Source organism: Hippopotamus amphibius, chromosome 12, assembly GCF_030028045.1.
Source record: "Hippopotamus amphibius kiboko isolate mHipAmp2 chromosome 12, mHipAmp2.hap2, whole genome shotgun sequence".
Classification (NCBI taxonomy): domain Eukaryota; kingdom Metazoa; phylum Chordata; class Mammalia; order Artiodactyla; family Hippopotamidae; genus Hippopotamus; species Hippopotamus amphibius.
This window is the reverse complement of record NC_080197.1, coordinates 103937671-103956314: the sequence shown is the minus strand read 5'-3', so window position 1 is coordinate 103956314 and position 18644 is coordinate 103937671. Positions and strand designations below refer to the sequence as shown.

The 18644-nt window shown below is 49.8% G+C and overlaps 1 protein-coding gene across 5 annotated transcripts in view; it reads left to right on the top strand.

Annotated features, from left to right (window-relative positions):
• The window catches only part of PPM1H (protein phosphatase, Mg2+/Mn2+ dependent 1H), a 238035-nt gene that overhangs the window by 140787 nt on the left and 78604 nt on the right, over window positions 1-18644 (top strand). For all 5 annotated transcript variants that reach the window (XR_009048495.1, XM_057703288.1, XM_057703289.1 and 2 more), the window contains exon 5: window positions 16661-16745. Coding sequence is in view for 4 of the 5 variants with exons in the window: in XM_057703288.1 (XP_057559271.1) it covers window positions 16661-16745 (85 nt within the window). In the remaining variant the exon portion in view is untranslated. The remainder of the gene's footprint in view (window positions 1-16660; window positions 16746-18644) is intronic.

Genomic DNA, 18644 nt, shown 5'->3' with positions numbered 1-18644 from the left:
GGTGAAGGGGAAGCTGAGACGAAGCGAGAGAGTAGCACAGACATATATATACTACCAACTGTAAAATAGATAGTCAGTGGGAAGTTGTTGTATAACAAAGGGAGTCCAACTCGAGGATGGAAGATGCCTTAGAGGACTGGGATGGGGAGGGTGGGGGGGACTTGAGGGAGGGTGAGGGGGAGAGTTGAGGGAGGGGGGGAATATGGGGATATGTGTATAAAAACAGATGACTGAACTTGATGTACCCCCCAAAAAATAATAAATTAAAAAATATATATATAAAAAAAAAAAAGTAATGGGATCTTAAATTAACCCCATACTAACTAATGGTCTGAGTGTTTGCAAAGTGGGAAAAATATAAGGTCTAAAATACATTTCTTCACCTGTACATTTCAGAGAGATGCCTGTTTATGAAATAAGATCTACTAGGTAAGCTAGAAAGGTGCAATGATATTCTGCAGAGATGAATTAAAACTCAACTCAATTTCTGAAAGGTCCCAGGGGAGGAATTAGAAGCCACATAGCCGAGACCTGAAAACTCAAATTCACAAATCCTATCCTGGACCCTGTCTACCAACCTGAAAAAATTGAACAGGGAAACATATGGACAAAGGATGAGGCAGAGGAACACATTTTGGCCTTAAATCCCCGAGCAGCCCCTTCTGGAGCCAGGCTGGGACGTGTTGGGGTCTTCTTTTAAGCTGGAATCGGGACCAGAACAGTCTTTCTGCCTCTTTCTCCCAATCCTGGCGATGAGGGAAAGTCATTCCAGAGAAGCAGCAAATACGAAGATAAAACGTGAACCAGAACAAGAACGCTCCCAAGCTTCCAGTTGGAACTAGTGGATGTCAGGCTGGCAGGGTTAGCTTTCACACCTGGCAAATTATTTAAGAGAGGGGCTAGAAAGGAGGAAACCAAGGATGGGGAGAAGGACGGGGAGAGATGGGGGAAAGCTTAGTTTCCTTCCAGGCAGCCCCTGCCCTGATCTCAGCCCCCTTTACCTCTGCAGCTTTGTGAATGAAGTGCCTCTCGAACAGAAGATGGAATCAGAGAGACAGGCATGGCGTGGCCTTTTCCCTGGAGAGAGCAGCCCTGATTTTTCACCTGACAAGGTTTTCAGTAGTAGGGAGTGGGGCTCCCACGAGCGAATCCCACTGGCTGCAGCTCGGTCAAGGGCACCCATCCCTGAATTTGACCCACACTTGGTAGAAAAGTGAAGAGATGTTTCTCCCCTAGTCCGATTTGCGAATTATTGCGCGGTTGCCTCGTCTTAGAGAACAGCAACACGTATTAGTATATTAAAGGCTCCGAGAAGTCCTGTGACAAAAAAAAGTGTTTCCCAAACTCTTCTGAGCACGTGTTTCCTGTTATCACTCAGAAGAGCGTGCCGTGGAAAACACTGTAGAAGGCAGCTTCAATTCATCGATTTCCTCTGTAAAGGGAGTTCAACAGGTGAATGAGGGAATGGACCCATTTTCGGTGTTCTCACTTTATATGTATCCCACGTTCTATATACATTCCCTGGAATACTTGTTTCAATTGCATGATTTTAACTACCACATAAACATAACTGTTCCCAGCTCTTTTTCTAGCACCGACCACATTCCTGAGCACCATCCCCACACTTCCAGCTGTGCACTCACTAGCCCTCCTCCCTGGACGTCAGGAACGTGCTCCCAGTTCAGCACGCCCAAGTCAGAATGCAGGGCCTTCTCCTTCAGATGGGCTTCTCTTCTCTTCTCTCTTGTTGCTATAGCACCATCACCCTCCATTCTCCAACTTGGGCGTTTCAGCAGATTCCAGGACCTTTTCATCTCCTTTACTTGGGAGAATATATTTTTAAATTATATACTTTTAATAAATACACATATAATTTTTGAATTTTAATATATCATACCCCTGAGAGTTTTCTATCTGTTTCCACAGACATAGTCCAGACTCTCACTTTTCATTTGGACAGTTGCAATAGCCTCTGGTAAATTATGGGCTCAGCGGAGTTTTTGCAGGGAAAGGGGATTTGGTATGGGAACCTTTAATATATCTGTCAAAATGAAATCTTAAATTACAGATATGCTTGGAAAAATGTGAAGGCGGTTATGGCATTATTAATGAACAGGGTGGGGTTTTAAAGCTAGTGATCAGGGGAGGCAGGAGTGCTTCGTTTACTCCCCTGTCAATCTCCCTTCTTCTCCGTGGGGTTCTGGGGGTATCGGAACACGTGACTGGAGATGATGGGAAGTCAGCATGCCATTTCATCATTAAAGCCCAAGTGCGGGCACTAGATACTACAGTTCTTTGTTTGTTTGTTTTGTTTTGCTTTGTTTTCCTTCTTACAGTTCCTTACTTAGGGTCACAATTGTGGCACAGTTATTGTACAAAATAAAGTTCCAAGTAATGACTGTTCTACTTTGACTTGTAGATGTGTACTTTTCCTTTAATGATTCAATCAGCTATGGTTAATAAGCCATGCTTAAAGTCCTTTTACACATAAACTCATTTAATCTGAAGAAAGAGGTATTTTCCCTTTTTCAAATGAGGAAAATTGAGTGTCAGAGTGGTTAGCTGCTCTTCCCAGCATAGCTAGTGTGTAACTTGAGCTAGACTTTGGACTCTGAGCCCTAATCCCTTCCTCTACACCTCGACTGGCTTCCAAAACCCAACGAATGGTTGTGTCCGGTGGGTGAGAGGTGGGCCTCCCAAGCCTTTGTTATGTGAGCGGCTGATGTGAGGTAACCGTCAGCAGGTAGAGCCAAGGGGCCCTGCAGGTGAGGCACCCAACGTGCTGTCTCCCCGCGGGCCACGGGTAGACCACCTGCCCCACAGGCGAAGTCACACGGCTTCTCTGAGCAGGGGCGCATGGCAGCGAGCGTGCCCTGTCTACTCCTGCAGTACACAGTTCCACAGTGCACAGTCCAGAGTGCCTTGTTGACGGGTCCGGCTTTGCCTTCACACCACAGATGTAGTTCCTGATTTATAGCATCATAAAGAAACAACAATAAAGGATGCTTCAAGATTCTTGGCAGCTGAATATAGACAAAGCTCCCTCTTGTCCTTTTGAAGAATTCCGGGGATGGAGACCCATGGGCTTCAGTCAGTGTCTAATGTGAAGATCAGGAAATTCTTCCAACCATAGAATCTTACTGATTTGATTAAATAGAATTTCCTCTCGTTTGTGTTACTCTGAGCTTGAGGAAACTGGTCATCCACCATTCCTTCAATAAAACGATTTCAAATTGCTTGAAGGAGATTGTGATCAAATTACTCCTCATTTTTTCCTTCAGGCTGAAATGCCGTAATTGCTTTAACCTCCTTCAGAGCATCTATTTTCCACCCCTTACATTGTTTTTATTTATTTTCTTGGGACTCAGTTCCATTGCTCCATGGTGTTGCCCTTTTAAAATAGAGAGGTTGGAATCGGACACAACTGTGTCCAGTTGTGAGTAATATGGAGCATTGGTAAAGAGATTGCTTCCCAGGCTCTGCATGTCCTACCTGCCTTGGCACACAGACACTGCGCTGTTGTCATCAGTTGTTTAAAAGAAAGGGAGGGAGGGAGGAAGGAAACACCCTACTCCAAAGAAGACATTAGCAGAGAAAAAGAAAAATGCCGTTGGTGGCCTCACCCAGTCTGGCTGCTTGCTCTGGGGCTTCAGAAGTGTTCGTGTACGTTTGTTCTGGGGAACGTTCAGTGCTGCATTATAGGTATTGATCCTGCACTTGAGAAGAACAGAATGTACACCCTCTAACACAATCGGAAAAGGAACCGCTAGGTGTTCAATAGGTGCACTGAGATGAAAGCATACAGGCAAAACTCTGCCAACCAAGTGCTTTTGAAACTGTTCAAAATTAGAAACCACCGTGGGCTTTTCAGAAATAAATTAGTTTGAACTCTGTGGTCCTTTAAGAGTAAGTTTTAAAACCCGCCAATTGGGAATGCAAACGATTGCCGCCACTTTCAAAAACTGATTGGCAGTTCCTCAAAATGTTACACACAGAGTGACCGCGTGACCCAGCAACTCCACTCCTAGGCATGTAGCCGAGAGAACTGAGAACATGTGTTCACACACAAACCTGTGCATGAGTGTTCATGACGCCGTTATTCGTAATAGCCCCAGAGTGGAAACTCCCCAAGTGTCCATCCACGGATGTGCTGGTGAACAAAATGGGAAAATGGGGAGCATCCATGCAGCAGGGTATTCGTTCAGCCACAAAGAGGAATGGAGTCCTGGTGCCGGCTGAAACACGGTGAACCTTGAAAACGTTATTTTAAGTGAAAGAAACCAGGCCCAAGAAGCCGTGTATTTTATGATCCCACTGATGTGAAATATCCAAAGTAGGCAAAGCTCTAGAGACAGAAACTAGCTTCGCGGTTGCCAAGGGTTAGTGGGGAGGTGGGGGTGATGGGGAGCGACTGCTCATGTGTGTGGGGGCCGTTCTCCTGAGGTGGTGAAGGGGACCTGGAGTTAGCTGGCGGTGGCGGCGGCACAGCCTGGGGAACATACTAAACACAACTGAACTGTACACTTTACAAGGGTGTTTTATGGAATGTGGAAGATATATTTTTTAAAAGAATAAACAATTCCACCACGAATGTATATGGACCCCTTCTCATTTTGTTAGAAATAAGCACCTCAAAAAGGTTTCTTCCTGACTGCAAGGCTTTTAACTGGTGTGGAAAACGTTGTGCTGGTGCACTTGGTTTCATGAATGTTGCTGCTGTAGCAAGATGTTTGTAGAAAGTGGTTGAATTATGACATTGAGAAATCATTCTGGGTGGTGTGAATACAGACTGGGCTGCTTGCGAGGAAAACAGGAACATCTGACTCAGTTAATTACTCTGCTAGCGGTCGTCCCGGTCGTTTATTTTCACTGCTCCTGAAAGATCTGAATTTTTTTTCCTGACCGTTTTTTGGTGAATATGTTTGCTGAGACACGTGTGTATTTGAGGTCCTGTTAAACGAATCGTCATGTCTGCAGACGTTTTCTTTAGTATCCATTCTGGAAATAGAATGACTGAAAACACACCAAAACCAATTCCAGGCTCCTGGGATTATTTTTTCCCCTTCAGTTACTTTTTGACACCTCTAACTAGTGTCGACAGCCTGGCTGTCCTCTGAGGGTGGTAACCCCAGCTTCTCCCGTCAGCTGCCCTGCTTTCTTTTCCGTCGACACATTTCTGATACTTCTGAGGGAGACACACGCTTCTGCTGCGTCCAGAGAGGATTCACAAGGTCTGATGCTTTTGGACAAAATGGGGCCTCCTCCCTGTACTTCGGAATTGATATGCGCTGTCAAGACGGGTTTTCCGAGTAGTTTCTCTTTGTCACCTTGTACCAGATTTTCTCCTCCATTGTGGAAATGTGCAGTTTAATGTTGCGTTTCAAATCACTTTCAGCTGAAAAAGTGTGTAATGGAATCGGCATCCCATGAATACTCTTAACAGGGTCGGAGATGCCTTTTGTTTGCAGCTCTGCGTTCCAAGGGGACTGGTGACAACATTGAAATTACATTGGAGGACTCACTCAATAATGGGCTCCTTGTCCTTTATGATTGAAAAGAAGCACTAAGGGTGACTTCTGCCATCCTGGCACTTCTGTGTTGGTTTGTATTTATCTGAATCTAAATTCTGAGGATTACCACCTCCTGAGAAGGAAAGTAGTAGCTGTAGCAGTTTGTCCGTATTTCTGCACTCTGCAGATATCAGGCTTATTTTCAGAATCACTTAAATTTAGACCTGGGAGGTGCCTGAGAAGTGACCTGGTCCTTACCCCTCCTTTTTCTTGGCAAGGACACCAAGCCCAGAGCTAGCGATTAACCTAAGGTGGGGCCGGCACCTACAAATTTGGTTCCCAGGCCATGGCCATTGCCACCACTGAACCACCTCACGACCACTGATGGGGCACAGATGGGTATCGCTCAGGGTCGTGGGCTTTCTGTGCAGGGAGAGGGCCTGACATCAGCTGTCGCCCCACGGAAGTGCTTTGTCTTTCCCGTTGTACCCTCCCATGTAAACTGGCAGAACTTACAGCAGCCCAGAAAGTTTCCTCCTGCCTGTTGCACACTCACACACACTTTCCTGCACACATGGGTGGGCTCCGTGCTGCAGAGTGGCTGGCCGCTTAGCTATTCGAGATGGGAATGAAGTTCTGTGCTGCCTGGGCTCTTTCAAACACGAGCCTCAGAGCACTTTGCCTCGCTTGCCACCAGTTCCTGTGCGGCAGAGAGAAGAAACCGAGGCGTATTGCAAAGTGAAGCAGCTGGTTTGGATTCTGCCTTTAGGAGTGAACCTGAGCCCTGACTTTTACTTAACCTTTTCCTCCGTGGAGACTGGACTGCTGGGCACCATTCACTGCTTCTCAAGTTATGCAGCCTGGTGATTTCGGATTTCTTTTCCATTTCAGCTCTACAGAGAGATTCTACCTTTGTTGTTAAGCTTGGAGATTTTCAAATATATATGAAAATATATATTATATTTATAAATGGAGATTTATATACATAAATATATATTGTATATAATCTATAAATGTAAATCTGTATGTGTGAGTGATATATATGTGTGTGTGTGTGTGTGTGTGTGTACATGTATGTATGTATTTATTTTTTTCCCATTCTTTGTGCCACTTGGACAGAACCCTGTATGGAGGCTGAAGACCCGTGTGCTCACTAGTTATCCTTACACCATGTTTACGTGGCACCTATTTGCAAAATCATTTGATTGTGAATTTTAGGATTCTGTTTGGTCTTAAGGCCAAAGTTTTTACTTGAGGAGGCAGGAGGGCTGACAGGTGGTCTGCTCTGAAGTGCACTGGACAAAGCATGGGCTGCTAGGCTTCCGGAGGCTCACGGAAAGGAAGTGCCGGCTGGAGTTCTCCTGCATTTGCCCTCCATCATTCTCCAGACTTCCTCTTCCTCTTCAGACATCCATGTGTTGCTCCTTTGCTTGAATCTGAAGCGTTCTTGATGGTCATAGCCGATGACGTGAGAGCTGTGCAGTGCACCAAGGCAGCAACCGCTCATTCCGTGAAGGCCAGAGAGGAGGGCGTGTGAACGAGCCTCTGCTGTTCAAAGCTGGTAGCATCCTGGGTGAGGGGGAGCTTTCCGAAACACTCCAAGAGGGGAGTTCCTTGTTCTGCACAGTGAGACTGCTCCAGAGTGTGGCTGTGGACATGAGCTACAGCACGTTGCCCACAGCACTCACCAGTGTGTGTTGAGTTCTGCTTGCCCTGGAAAGAGGGAGATGCCTTCTAGGCAGCAGAAAGTGTAGCTGGCTGTTTGCTCCGTCCTGCTCCACTCACTCCCAGCAGTCATCTGCACGGGGAGGTGCCTCTCCCGTCCCACGGCACGTCCGGGTTCCTGGGTGGCTTCCTTGATTGAGCTCTGGAGGCTGGTGCCGGTAGGCAGCCCACAGGCAACGGGCGCGGTCATTGAGTTGGGGGCAGCGGGGGGTGACGTTTGGTTTGTTTTCGCTTTATCAACGTGTCCCTGCTTTAACACGCTGAAATTTTCCCCGTGGCCTCTGAAGGAGTTTTACACGGGTGCGTGCTGTCAGTGCCTAAGAGGCAGTTTCACGTTCTTAGGTAGGCAGAGAAATGTGTGTATCAGACTAGTGCAGAATGCCCAGGCCGTGGGGGGGAGGATTACGTCTGCACAGAGTCTTCTGTACGCCTGGAATAAATGGAGTCTAACCGTGCGGAGGAGGATTACGTCTGCACAGAGTCTTCTGTACGCCTGGAATAAATGGAGTCTAACCGTGCGGAGGAGGGGCCGATGAGCCCTTTCCCCGTTCGTGCCTCGTTCAGAAAGTCTTTCTGTTGTTTTCATTTGTGAGCATGATTGGCAGTTCTGTGGGTCTCCTCTTACAACAAAAGTGATGGAGGAAGGTACAGACATGTTTGGCCTTAACCGGTTCTTTTTTTTTTTTTAATTAATTAATTAACTTATTTATTTATGGCTGTGTTGGGTCTTCGTTGCTGCACGGCTTTCTCTAGTTACGGGATTGGGCGCTGCTCTTCATTGCAGTGCGCGGGCTTCTCATTGCTGTGGCTTCTCTCGTTTCGGAGCATGGGCTCTAGGCGCATGGGCTTCAGTAGTTGCGGCACACAGGCTCAGTAGTTGTGGCGCATGGGCTTTGTTGCTTCTTGGCAGGCGGGATCTTCCTGGACCAGGGCTCAAACCCGTGTCCCCTGAATTGGCAGGGGGATTCTTTAACCACTGTGCCCCCAGGGAAGGCCCCAGTTCTCATTTTTATAACAAAATTCTGCCGCTGGCTTCTCAGTTCGTGGCTCCCGATGCAGCTGCAGGAGAGTTTTGCAGTCACCTCTGAGCTCTGAGAGATGGTTGGGTCCCAGGAAGAATTCTGTGGACACTTAATGCTTGGGTTACACAGGGTTCATGAAGATGGGTAGTGGTACACAGATGAATCAGCATTTAGTAGGATTCCGGGTCTTTTGTGAAGATATGGCCAAATCTGGGCAAATAAATTCCTCTTCAAAATTTACAAAAAAAAAATTACATGATTCCTGTGAATCAAATTACACAACGACATGTGAAGGAAAATTAACTTTCTCTCCCACTTCCGTACCTTTCTCCCTCTCATTCAAACGCCAGTTATGTTATCAGACAGCCAGTGCCCAGGTGGCTGGTGAGAACAGTGACAGCCTTATTCACTCACTGTGATACTGCAGCCAAGAGGCAGCGAGAGAGCAAAGTGTTGCGTCTTCCCCGCACACGGGCACTGGGCCGGGGTCAGGTGATGACACGCCGCAGGGCCGGAGGCATCTTGGTGCCTTCGGACCAGGGGGTGGGGTGGCAGGTAGGTGGTGGAGGAGGTGAGGGACTAGCCGTGGAAAAGTACTGAGTCAGAGTGGAGAAACGTCTTAGCCAAGACTGCTGGCGGGGGTGCCTGTGCTGGGAAGGCAGAAAAGTGTGTAAATGTGACCCGTGGCGGGGGCGGTGGGGAGAGGAGCCCTGGCCCGCGGAGACTGCAGAGCCCTGCCGGGGCTCCGGGGGTGGGAGGGCAGCTTCGCCGCAGGCCTGGCCCGCCGAGCCTTTGCAGAGCCTGAAGGGGCACACCCAGGGTTTTGGCCTGGAATCAGACACCTCATGTACATAGGGTATCTACAGACAGGTTTTGTTTTTATAAAAATGGGACTATTCCACATATTTCTCTGCAAAGTCCTTTCTTACTTAACAGTATAGCATGGATACCTCCAGGTCACAAAACAGACTTAACTTTCTTTGTTTTTGAGTGACTGCATAAAGTCTCTTAGATTATACACCAATCCATTCAACAGTTCCCCTTTTGATAGACATTCAGACTGTTTCCAGTCGTTGCCATAACGAGTAATGTCAAATATGACATTGTGCTGAACTGTTGATTTCTTTAGGATATGTTCTGTATACAGTGCGGTATACTGTACACACCCTACAGCATACAGCAGGATGGCTGAACCATTTTTTATGTAGTTGCAATTTTAAGAGATTTAAGACGTATAACAATTCACGTTCCCTTTAATTATGAGAATGACATTTTCCCTCACCCTGTGAGAACTGTTGTACACTGTTAATTTTTTCAATAAATGTTTGCCAACCTGAGGAGCAGAAAAGTTATATCACTTTTCCTTTAATTTGCCTTTTCCAAGACGAGCGAGGTGGCGTTTCCTTTCATGTGTTTGTTAAGTATTTGCATTTTCCCTCCTGTGGGTTGCCTGATCACATCCTTTGTTCTTTTTCTTTTTCTTTTGCTTGTTTGCAGATGCCTTTGGAAAGTCACTCCTGCTCTGAGGTGGGATTTAGCGGGAGTCACTGTGACCTCCTTAAGAGAAATTGTGAAATTGAGAGACTATCTGAAATGAGCACCCTATTTGACCCTTTATTTTTCTCTTGACCAGGTTACATGTTGACCAGTTTGGGAAACAAAAAGTAAATCTTTTCAACTCCAAATTGTGACATTGGAGGATATAAGTAGCGGAATTTCCTGGGACCTGTTCTCTGAACTCGGGTTTCTCGTCAGTTAGGAATAAACCGCGCTTATCCTCTGCTGCGGCTGATGTGGGCGGGGCTGGGGGAGGGGCTGAAAACTCTGTGTCTTTGGCTTGCCTCCTCTTTTCCCGTCTGTGCGGTTGACTCCCAAGAACACCTTACACCTTACCATTCACCGTGTTACAAGTACTGCCCCGTCTGTTCGACTAGATAAGAAATTAGAGCATGTATGTTTTAGGAAGTCTCCGTAGGCGAAAGGCTAACTCTGCAGGATATGCTTAGGGCCCACCCCCGCTGCGTGATGTGCGAGGCCAGCGGGAAGCGGCTGAATCACCCAGCGCCTGGTGCCGTCCTCACCTGGTCTCTGGCCAAGCACCGAGGTGAACAGAGTGTCATCCTGACCACGGTCATATCCACAGGTCTGGACCTGAGGCCCCAGGAGAAAGGTCAGGCGTGTGTTTAAGTCTCCTTGACACTTGCTGCTCTAGCTTTCTCCCCCCGTTTAGTAAAAACGTTTCATAAAATAATAAAGTAGAAGATATGAACTCTGTGAGGATCCTATGATGGAAGAATGGAGCTTTAAAGGCATTTATCTGCTTTATTGGTTGTTTAGGACAGGATTTGTCAGCCTTCTGCACTCTGTCCCCTTTTAAACCCCTTCCTCTCACTGCCCTACTCCAGATTGAAGACCAGCTCTCTGACAAATTGATCCCAAGATCAGAGGGATGAAAGAGAGAAAGATCAAAAGGAAGCCAGGAATCACGTAGGAAGAGGCCTGTGATGCCGGGACTGGAGCGTTTGGCTGCCAGACATGTGGTCATTCTTTAATCCATGGACGTCTCATAAAGGAAGAACTTGGTAGTTCACACAGAAGTGAAGAATGTTCTGTACATAGACGGATTTAGATGTAATGATCTATTTACGAAGGTAATTAGGTAGGGTGACCCCAGCAGGGAGTATTGGAGTTGAGTGATGCTACCTCATTGTGTGTGAATTTGCAGTAAAAAAACAGAGTAAACACACTGGTGGCTGCATTCTCCCTGCCCTGCCCACGAAGGACAGAGGCCCTGCCTAGTTTTCCCTTAACTTTTGAGTCACTTTTCAATGGTGATTCAGCCAGAACAACATCCCTTTAGGTCCGTTGTCTTTCTGTGAAACCAATGAAAAGGCATATGGGTTTCTGAGGGCTTAGACTGTAGACAGTTAGACAGTTACAGATCGTGGTATTAAGAAGTCTTCTTTGGGGCCTTTGGTTCTGGACACATCTGTTCCTCTGCCCAAGCCCAGCTCACTCTTCATCTGCTTAGCTGTTTATCCCTCAGCAGAGTTACTGCGTGTTTGTCGCGGGCCAGGCACTCAGTGCTTTGCTGGAGATTCAGAGACCAGGGCTTAGGCTCTGCCCAGAAGACATCCTCGGGTAGTTAGAGACGACCGCAGAGGTCAGCTGCCACAGCGAGACAGGTGAGGGCTGTGGTCCACCAGGCACACAGCCCCATGGGGTCCCAGAGAAGGGGCATCGAAGGGAGAGCAGGCAGGAGGGCGCTCTCCTGGGCTGACTCTCAGAGAGCAGTAGATTGGCCAGAAGCAGGGAGAGGGAGAGGGGAAGGAAGAGCAGTGTGAGGCTGAAACCAGATGTGTAGGCAGAACCCAGATGACGAAGGAAAGTGGAGATGCGGGGAAGGCACTGAGGGGCTGGCAGTGGGGGATCTGACGTGATGAGGGTCACGCTTTAAAAGCATCTTGGTGACCCTGGGAACCAAGGGTCAGAGGAGGGCAGAACTGAGAGCTCCCGAGTCTTAAGGCAGACCAGCTCTGATGGGGCCTGAACCAAGGCACGAACAGAGGAAACCCAGCAAAGGGACAGATTCTCATGCTGTTGAGGGGATAAAGTCTACGGGATCGCTGCCTGTTTGGGTGTGTAGGTGAGAAGCGTGAGAAGGTAAGATGGCTTCTGGAATGCACCCCCCCCCCCAGTGGAAAGGGATGCTATTCCCCGAGACAGGGACTGCTGGAAGGACAGATTTGGGGGTGTGGTGGGGGCAGGATCGTTAAGTCCGAAACATGCCGAGTCTGAGAGGCCAGTGAGTATGCCAGTGGGTATTTGTTGATGGTTGGCTGTTCCAGGCTGGAGCAGAGACGTGTGGGCTGGAAAGGACGTTCGGAATCATCGGCGTGTGTCGTCATTGAAACCGTTGATTCACGCAGTAAATGTGAAGGGCACACGGTCAGGGCCAGCTTCATGGGGGTGTGACCTGTGCGGTCACACGGGGCCCCACGCTCAGAAGGGCCCCCACGTTTGGCTTAATGTCTGCTTACAGTCTTAACATTCTCATTAATTTTTGAACAAGGGGGCCTGCATGTTTTGGCCTGGGACCCTGGAAATTCTGTAGCCAGCACTGCTTGTAACTTCCTGGCTCGGCGCACAGTGGGGTGGCCACAGCGTGAGCAGGATGGACGCGGCTCTCGACTTGCAGGCCAGCTCGGAAGGCAGGCGGTTAAGTAATGAACGTGTTCTGTGTTAGAAGGAGCACCAGGCTAACAGAGTCTGTAGGAGCGGCCTCCAAACCAAATCTTGGGGGTTGCAGGGTCGGGACGTGAGTGACCAGGCAGAAGGGTGGAGAGACAGAATGGCAGCCCACAACCCCAAAGGAGGCAGAGGGGAGTCTGAGAGGCGTGTCCTGGGAGGTCAGAATGGAAACCAGGAGGAGGGGTGTCCCAGAAGCCGGGGTCGGGAGGGAAGCCGGGAATGAGGTCACGCCCAGGGGTACAGCCACGGAGAGGCCGCGTGGGGACTGGTGAGAGCAGTCAGGTGGGGGGGGGGGGCAGGGAGTACCCTCCTGCATTTGAGGGATCCGGGGGAGGTGAGGACCCTGAGTGCGGGTTATATGTGTAAAGCTTGGTTTCAGAGGAAAGAAAAAAGACCCTGATGGTGGGTTTCAGATCATGAGAGTAATGTTTGTTCGGTTTTGGTTTTGTTAGATTTTAAACATACAGTGTTTTGAGCGTTTTTTGTTTGTTTTTTTAAATTTTTATTGGAGTATAGTTGCTTTACAATGGGTTCATTTCAGGTGTACAGCAAAGTGAATCAGTTATATGTGTCCATATATCCACTCTTTTTTTAGATTCTTTTCCCATATGGGCCATCGCAGGGTATTGAGTAGAGTTCTGGGTGCTGTACAGCAGGTCCTTGTCAGTTACGTATTTTGTGTGAGTAGTGTGTAATGTCAGTCCCAGTCTCCCAATTTATCCCTCCCCCACCTTATCCCCTGTAACCATAACCTTGTTTTCTACATCTGGGACTCTACTTCTGTTTTGTAAATAAGTTCATTTGTACCTTTTTTTTTAGGTTCACATATAAGCGATCTCATGTGATATTTGTGTCTCTGTGTCTGACTTACTTCGCTCTGCATGACCGTCTCTGGGTCCATCCTTGTCTACAAACGGCACAACTTCATTCCTTCTTATGGCTGAGTAGCATTCCACTGTATACGTGGACCACACCTTCTTTATGCGTGCATCTGTGGATGAACATTTAGGTTGCTTCCGTGTCCTGGCTGTTGTAAACAGTGCTGCACTGAACATCAGGGTGCATGTGTCTTTTCGATTTATGGTTTTCTGCGGGTATATCCCTAGGAGTGGGATTGCTGATCATATGGTAGTTCTATTTCTAGTTTTTTAAGGAACCTCCATCCTGTTCTCCATAGTGGCTGTACCAATTTACATTCCCACCAACAGTGCAGGAGGGTTCCCTTTACTCCACACCCTCTCTAGCGTTTATTGTTTGTAGATTTTTTTCTTTTTTTTTCTTCACGTCTTTATTGGAGTATAATTGCTTTACACTGTTGTGCCAGTTTCCGCTGTACAACAGAGTGAATCGGCTTTATTTATACATATATCCCCAATCCCCTCCCTCTTGAGCCTCCCTCCCACCCTCCCTATCCCAGCCCTCTAAGGCATCACCCATCATAGAGTTGATCTCCCTGTGTTATGCAGCTGCTTCCCACTAGCTAGCTATTTGACACCTGGTAGTGTATATATGTCAAGGCTACTCTCTCACTTTGTCCCCACTTCCCCTCCCCCCGGTGTCCTCAAGCCCATTCTCTTGTTTGTAGGTTTTTTGCTGATGGCCATTCTGACCGGTGTGAGGGGATACCTCATTGTGGCTTTGACTTGCATTTCTCTGATAACGAGTGATGTTGAGCATCTTTTCACGTGTTATGCTTGAGCATGGTTTTGAACTGTGGGCAGAGAGCCAGTACAGAGAGAGGGCGGGACTACAGAGGCAACACGTGATGTGGGGAGGACCCTGGGGTTGGACGTGGTGGACGGACTCACCTGGTCAGGAGGAGAAGGGGAACAGGCAGCTGAGGGAGCAGGTGTGTTTCCAGGCGAAGGCGCCTCTCGGCTGTGGCGTGCACCCCATTTCCGTGTGTAGCTGAACAGCTGATGCCCGCTGGTTCTGCTCTCTCCCTCCCTGAGAGTCAGGGCAAAGCTTCTCCTGAGTTCTCTCATCTGTTCTTATATTCGGTTAACACTCATGGGGCTCTCGCCAGGTGACAGCCAAGATACCAAGCATTTGGAATCTAAGATGAGCAAAGCAGGCCAGGCCCCTGACCTCCTGGCACTGAGGCCCTGGCGGAGGCTCTCCCATGGCCTGGCTGGACGTCTGTTGGCTCCTGCCTACAGATCCACACCCCATCCTCTGCCTTCCCATCCTTCCTCCTCTTACTCATGATCTTTTGCTTCCCTCCCAGTATCTGCCTTTCCTAGTCTGAGCCTGGAAGCTGGATTTCAGGGGCCATCTAGGAAAAAGGAAGCAAAAGAGTTAAGACTAGCTTTTAGCAAAATTTTGAAACAGGAGGTTGCTGTGGGAGTTTACTGCATAATGCGTTTTGCTCCAGTCCCCCCACGTTCTCTGGGTCCTTCTTGCTGCTTTAAGATTAGGCCCTAACCTTGACCTTCCTGACCCCTCCTTTCAAGTTCTCCAAGTTTCTTCATCCTCTTCTCAGAACCCCTGCTCTCTTATTACAGTTATTCTCAGCTGATAAGCAGGACAAAGACATTCCAGTTAACTCGCACTGATCTGTGAATGCTGGATATCACCTTCCTTGGGGTTGGAGGAGGTGGCTGCGTTTTACAGGTGACTCTGGGTTTATAGGAAGGAGTCTTTGTCCTGTTTTCAGCGGCATAATAAAAGACGTGATGCACATATTACAGCAAGAGGCACCCTCTTCTCAGGGCCAGCCCCCGAAACGTTTCCATTTTCTTACAGCTTGCAGCCTTTTCCTTCGAGACCCATACATTCTCTAATGCCCCAAGGTTTTTGTTCTCACCTCCTCCCTTGTCTGCCCTGCTCCACTAGTTTCTGTGACAGCAGCAACTGGGCACAGGTGTTGGGGGGCTGGGGGAGGGGTTGAGCCGCTGTAGCCGTTGATAGGGACTGTTTGCACGTCGGGGACCGCCTGCCTCTGCCGTGGGCGGGAGGGTGCCCGGGGCGTCTCTGCACGAAGACTGCAGCCCCCTCGCGTCCGTCAGGCATCCCCGCAGGGCTGAGTGCACCCGTGGTGCCCCCATGCTTATGGGACTTCAGAGAGAAGGTGTGGGGTCCCCAGGCCTCTGGCGCCCTGATGCCAGGGAGCTCTGTGGTTCGCGTCGAGCGCGGTGCCCCTAGCCACTTGGACTTGCAGCCGTGGCAGCCTTCCGCCCCAGCGGATCGATCGCCGGGAAGAGCCACCGCGGAACGAGGCCTGCGCACAGGAGGCGCCGTGGGGAGCAGGCGTGGGGAGGCGGCTGCACAGGTGTGCGTCCTGCAGCCTCTCCTTCAGACGTCCGCTCTGGGGAGCTCTGTTCCCTCAGAAGTGCTGGAGACGGCGGCGGCTCTGGGGCACACTTTGGAAGCGTGTGTGGGTTTCCTGAGCTTTGAGATGAGAGTGGTTTTCCTGGGCCCAGGGTATCACCCTAGAAACCCAGGAGTCCAGGTCCGGTGTTCCCGGGTCTTGACGTGCCTGGGGACCCCCCGGGAGTCTCACGGCAGTGAGGTGCTGACGCAGGGCGCCCGCGGGGGAGCCTGAGAGTCTGCATTTCTGACAGGCTCCCGGGTGAGGCCGTGCTGCCGGCCCGCAGACTCTCTGAGTAGTGAGAATCGGGAACTGCGCTGGCTACTGCTTTCAACACTACCCCACTTGCGGCTGCTTCACTTAAAGCTAAATTAATTAAAATAAAATAAAATAAAATAAAATACTCAGTTTCTCAGCTTACACTAAGCATGGTGCAAATGCTCGATACCCACGTGCGGCTGGTTGCTGCCTCGCGGCCCTGCGCACAGGAAAACACGCGTCTGAAGGATCACAGGAAGCTCTGCTGCAGAGAGAGCACTCGCCTAGCGTGAGCCGCTGGGCGTCATTCAGCAGCCATCCTTGTGTTCACTGAGCGTCTGTTATGTGCCGAGCGGTATGCTTGGTGCTGGGCATTAAACTAGCAGAAGAAGTAAATGTGAGCCAGCGAGAATGTCGAGCTTTTAAAGATACTCAGAGTGTGGTGAGGGATCCGGAGTTGGTAACAGTGCAGGTTGGGGAGGACGCATCCTCTGAGAGTTGCTTGTGTGTTCTAAGCTGTGGCGTTATCGCAGAATCGAGGTGCTTATGAGATCGGCTGCTGACGTGCATTTTCACCATTTCAGGGCCATCATCATCAGAAACGGAGAAATCATCCCCATGTCTTCGGAATTCACCCCCGAGACTGAGCGCCAGCGACTGCAGTACCTGGTAAGTCACGTGGGTCTGGCCGGGTGCCGTGGTGTCAGGGCCGGCGTCGCAGCTGTTTCGGCGGAGCACGTTTCTGTTGACGTGGGAGTAGGACCACAGCAGTAAAACGACAGGTGGCACGAACACCCCCCCGACACACCTCCTGCATCACACCTCCTGGCTCCGTGTGTGACGACACACTCCACCTCCGTGAATTTATTATTGTGGCTGGTTTTCTCCCACCTGTGACCGATCAAAGACACGGCGTGCTCTGTTTCCTTCAGTGGCTTCATCCGAGACGTGGTGTTAAAGAATGCCCGTACCTTTTCCCCAGGCCTGCCGCTCACTTTAACTCAGACAGAGGGTTCAGATGAGTCTGACTCTCGAGTGAGGAGGGTGGCAGCCCCGGACCCTGACGACACACCACGACTTCCTGCTCCAGTGTGACGTCTCAGGGGCGCTTTGGGAGAAACGCAGGCCTCAGGAAATCTGTGTCTACCCTAACAATAAATTGTCTGTGGACAGCCCCCTCTTTGGAGTGAAATTATGAAGAGGGCTCTAGGAGGGCTGTTTTTGGTTTTTCAGATCTTGAGAATTTTTGCTTCATCGAAGATGTGAGTTTCTGGAAAAGAGTAAATTCCCTGCCCTCAAATTCCAGGGGTTGGGCATTAGGCTTAGAATCTCAGTTCCGAAAGCATGGTCATTATCCAGGGCTGCTTTGCAGTGGGCATCTCTGGGCGCTAGCTGTGAATAGTCGTTCTGCGGATGAAATGGTTTCCTGCCAACTGGCTTTCGTGTTAGACGGCAAGGCTAAGGCAGTGACCCTCTGCTCTTCGGAAAGAAGTGAGCCAGCCTGCTCCAGAAGGACTCCTCTCGTGTCTCTGAGTTCCGGCACGTGGGAACAGTCGGGATTAGGTGACTTTGGTTGATTTAGCAAGAAGCTGTGCACTTCCCTGAATTCCCTTGACTGTGTTGTGTTGGTTTTACTCGATAGCTAAGCTGTGCGGCTTTGGGTGGTCACCTGGTCCACAAGACAACAGGAATGCAAAGCCAAGGTGAAAACGTTTCTTCACTCTTTTACTGACTGATTTTCAAACTATCTGTTTCTGTTTTAAGCGGATAAACTTGAAGCCCCTCCCGGGGCCCAGACGTTAGAGCCGTTTACTTTGTGTGGCCGTCTAGGCAGGGGGACGGGCCCAGCAGCAACCGGCAGGACCTCCTCCTGGTCCCATCCTTGCTTACCCGCTGGGTAGCTTTGTTGCAAGTCTCTTAACCGTTCCAGACCTTGGTCTGTCACTTGTGAGGTGGAGAGCTGACCAGAGGGCCACCAAGGACCTCGGAGCTGCGAGCGTCCTTCCGCGTAGAGTTCATAGCAGCCACCTCCCTGCCGCCTGCCTGGCGCCCTCCCGTCCACCTTCCACAAAGCCCCTCACGTGACCTTCACACAGATCTTGTCACCCTTTTCCCTAAAAACCTTTGGCCCCCACAGCGTACAGAAGGCAGACCCAGAGCGGGGCTTCCCGCCCACCTCTGCAGCATCCTCTCTCCATCGCCCCCGCCAGCATGCCGGGGCGTGGCCACGGAGAAGCGTCTTCCGTTTCCAGGACACACCGTGATCTCTCCGACCTCCGTGCCCTGCCTGGATAGCCCTTCCCCTCCTCTCTGCCAGGAAAACTTCTCATTCTTTGAGGCCCCAAAAGAAATGTTGCTTCCTCCAGGACGTGTCCCCTCCCCCTCACAGGGGGCCAGTCCCCGGTGCTCGCACAGCGCCGTGTGGAAGCCCGCGGCGTGGCTGTCAGCGTGGGGCATCGTATTGCTTGTTCCGAGCTCCGTGTCCCCTTCCAGACTGAGTCCTGGAGGGCAGGCCGCTGCCCTCAGGCCCCTCCCGTTGCACAGAGCTGAGGCTGAGTCCGGGCGTGT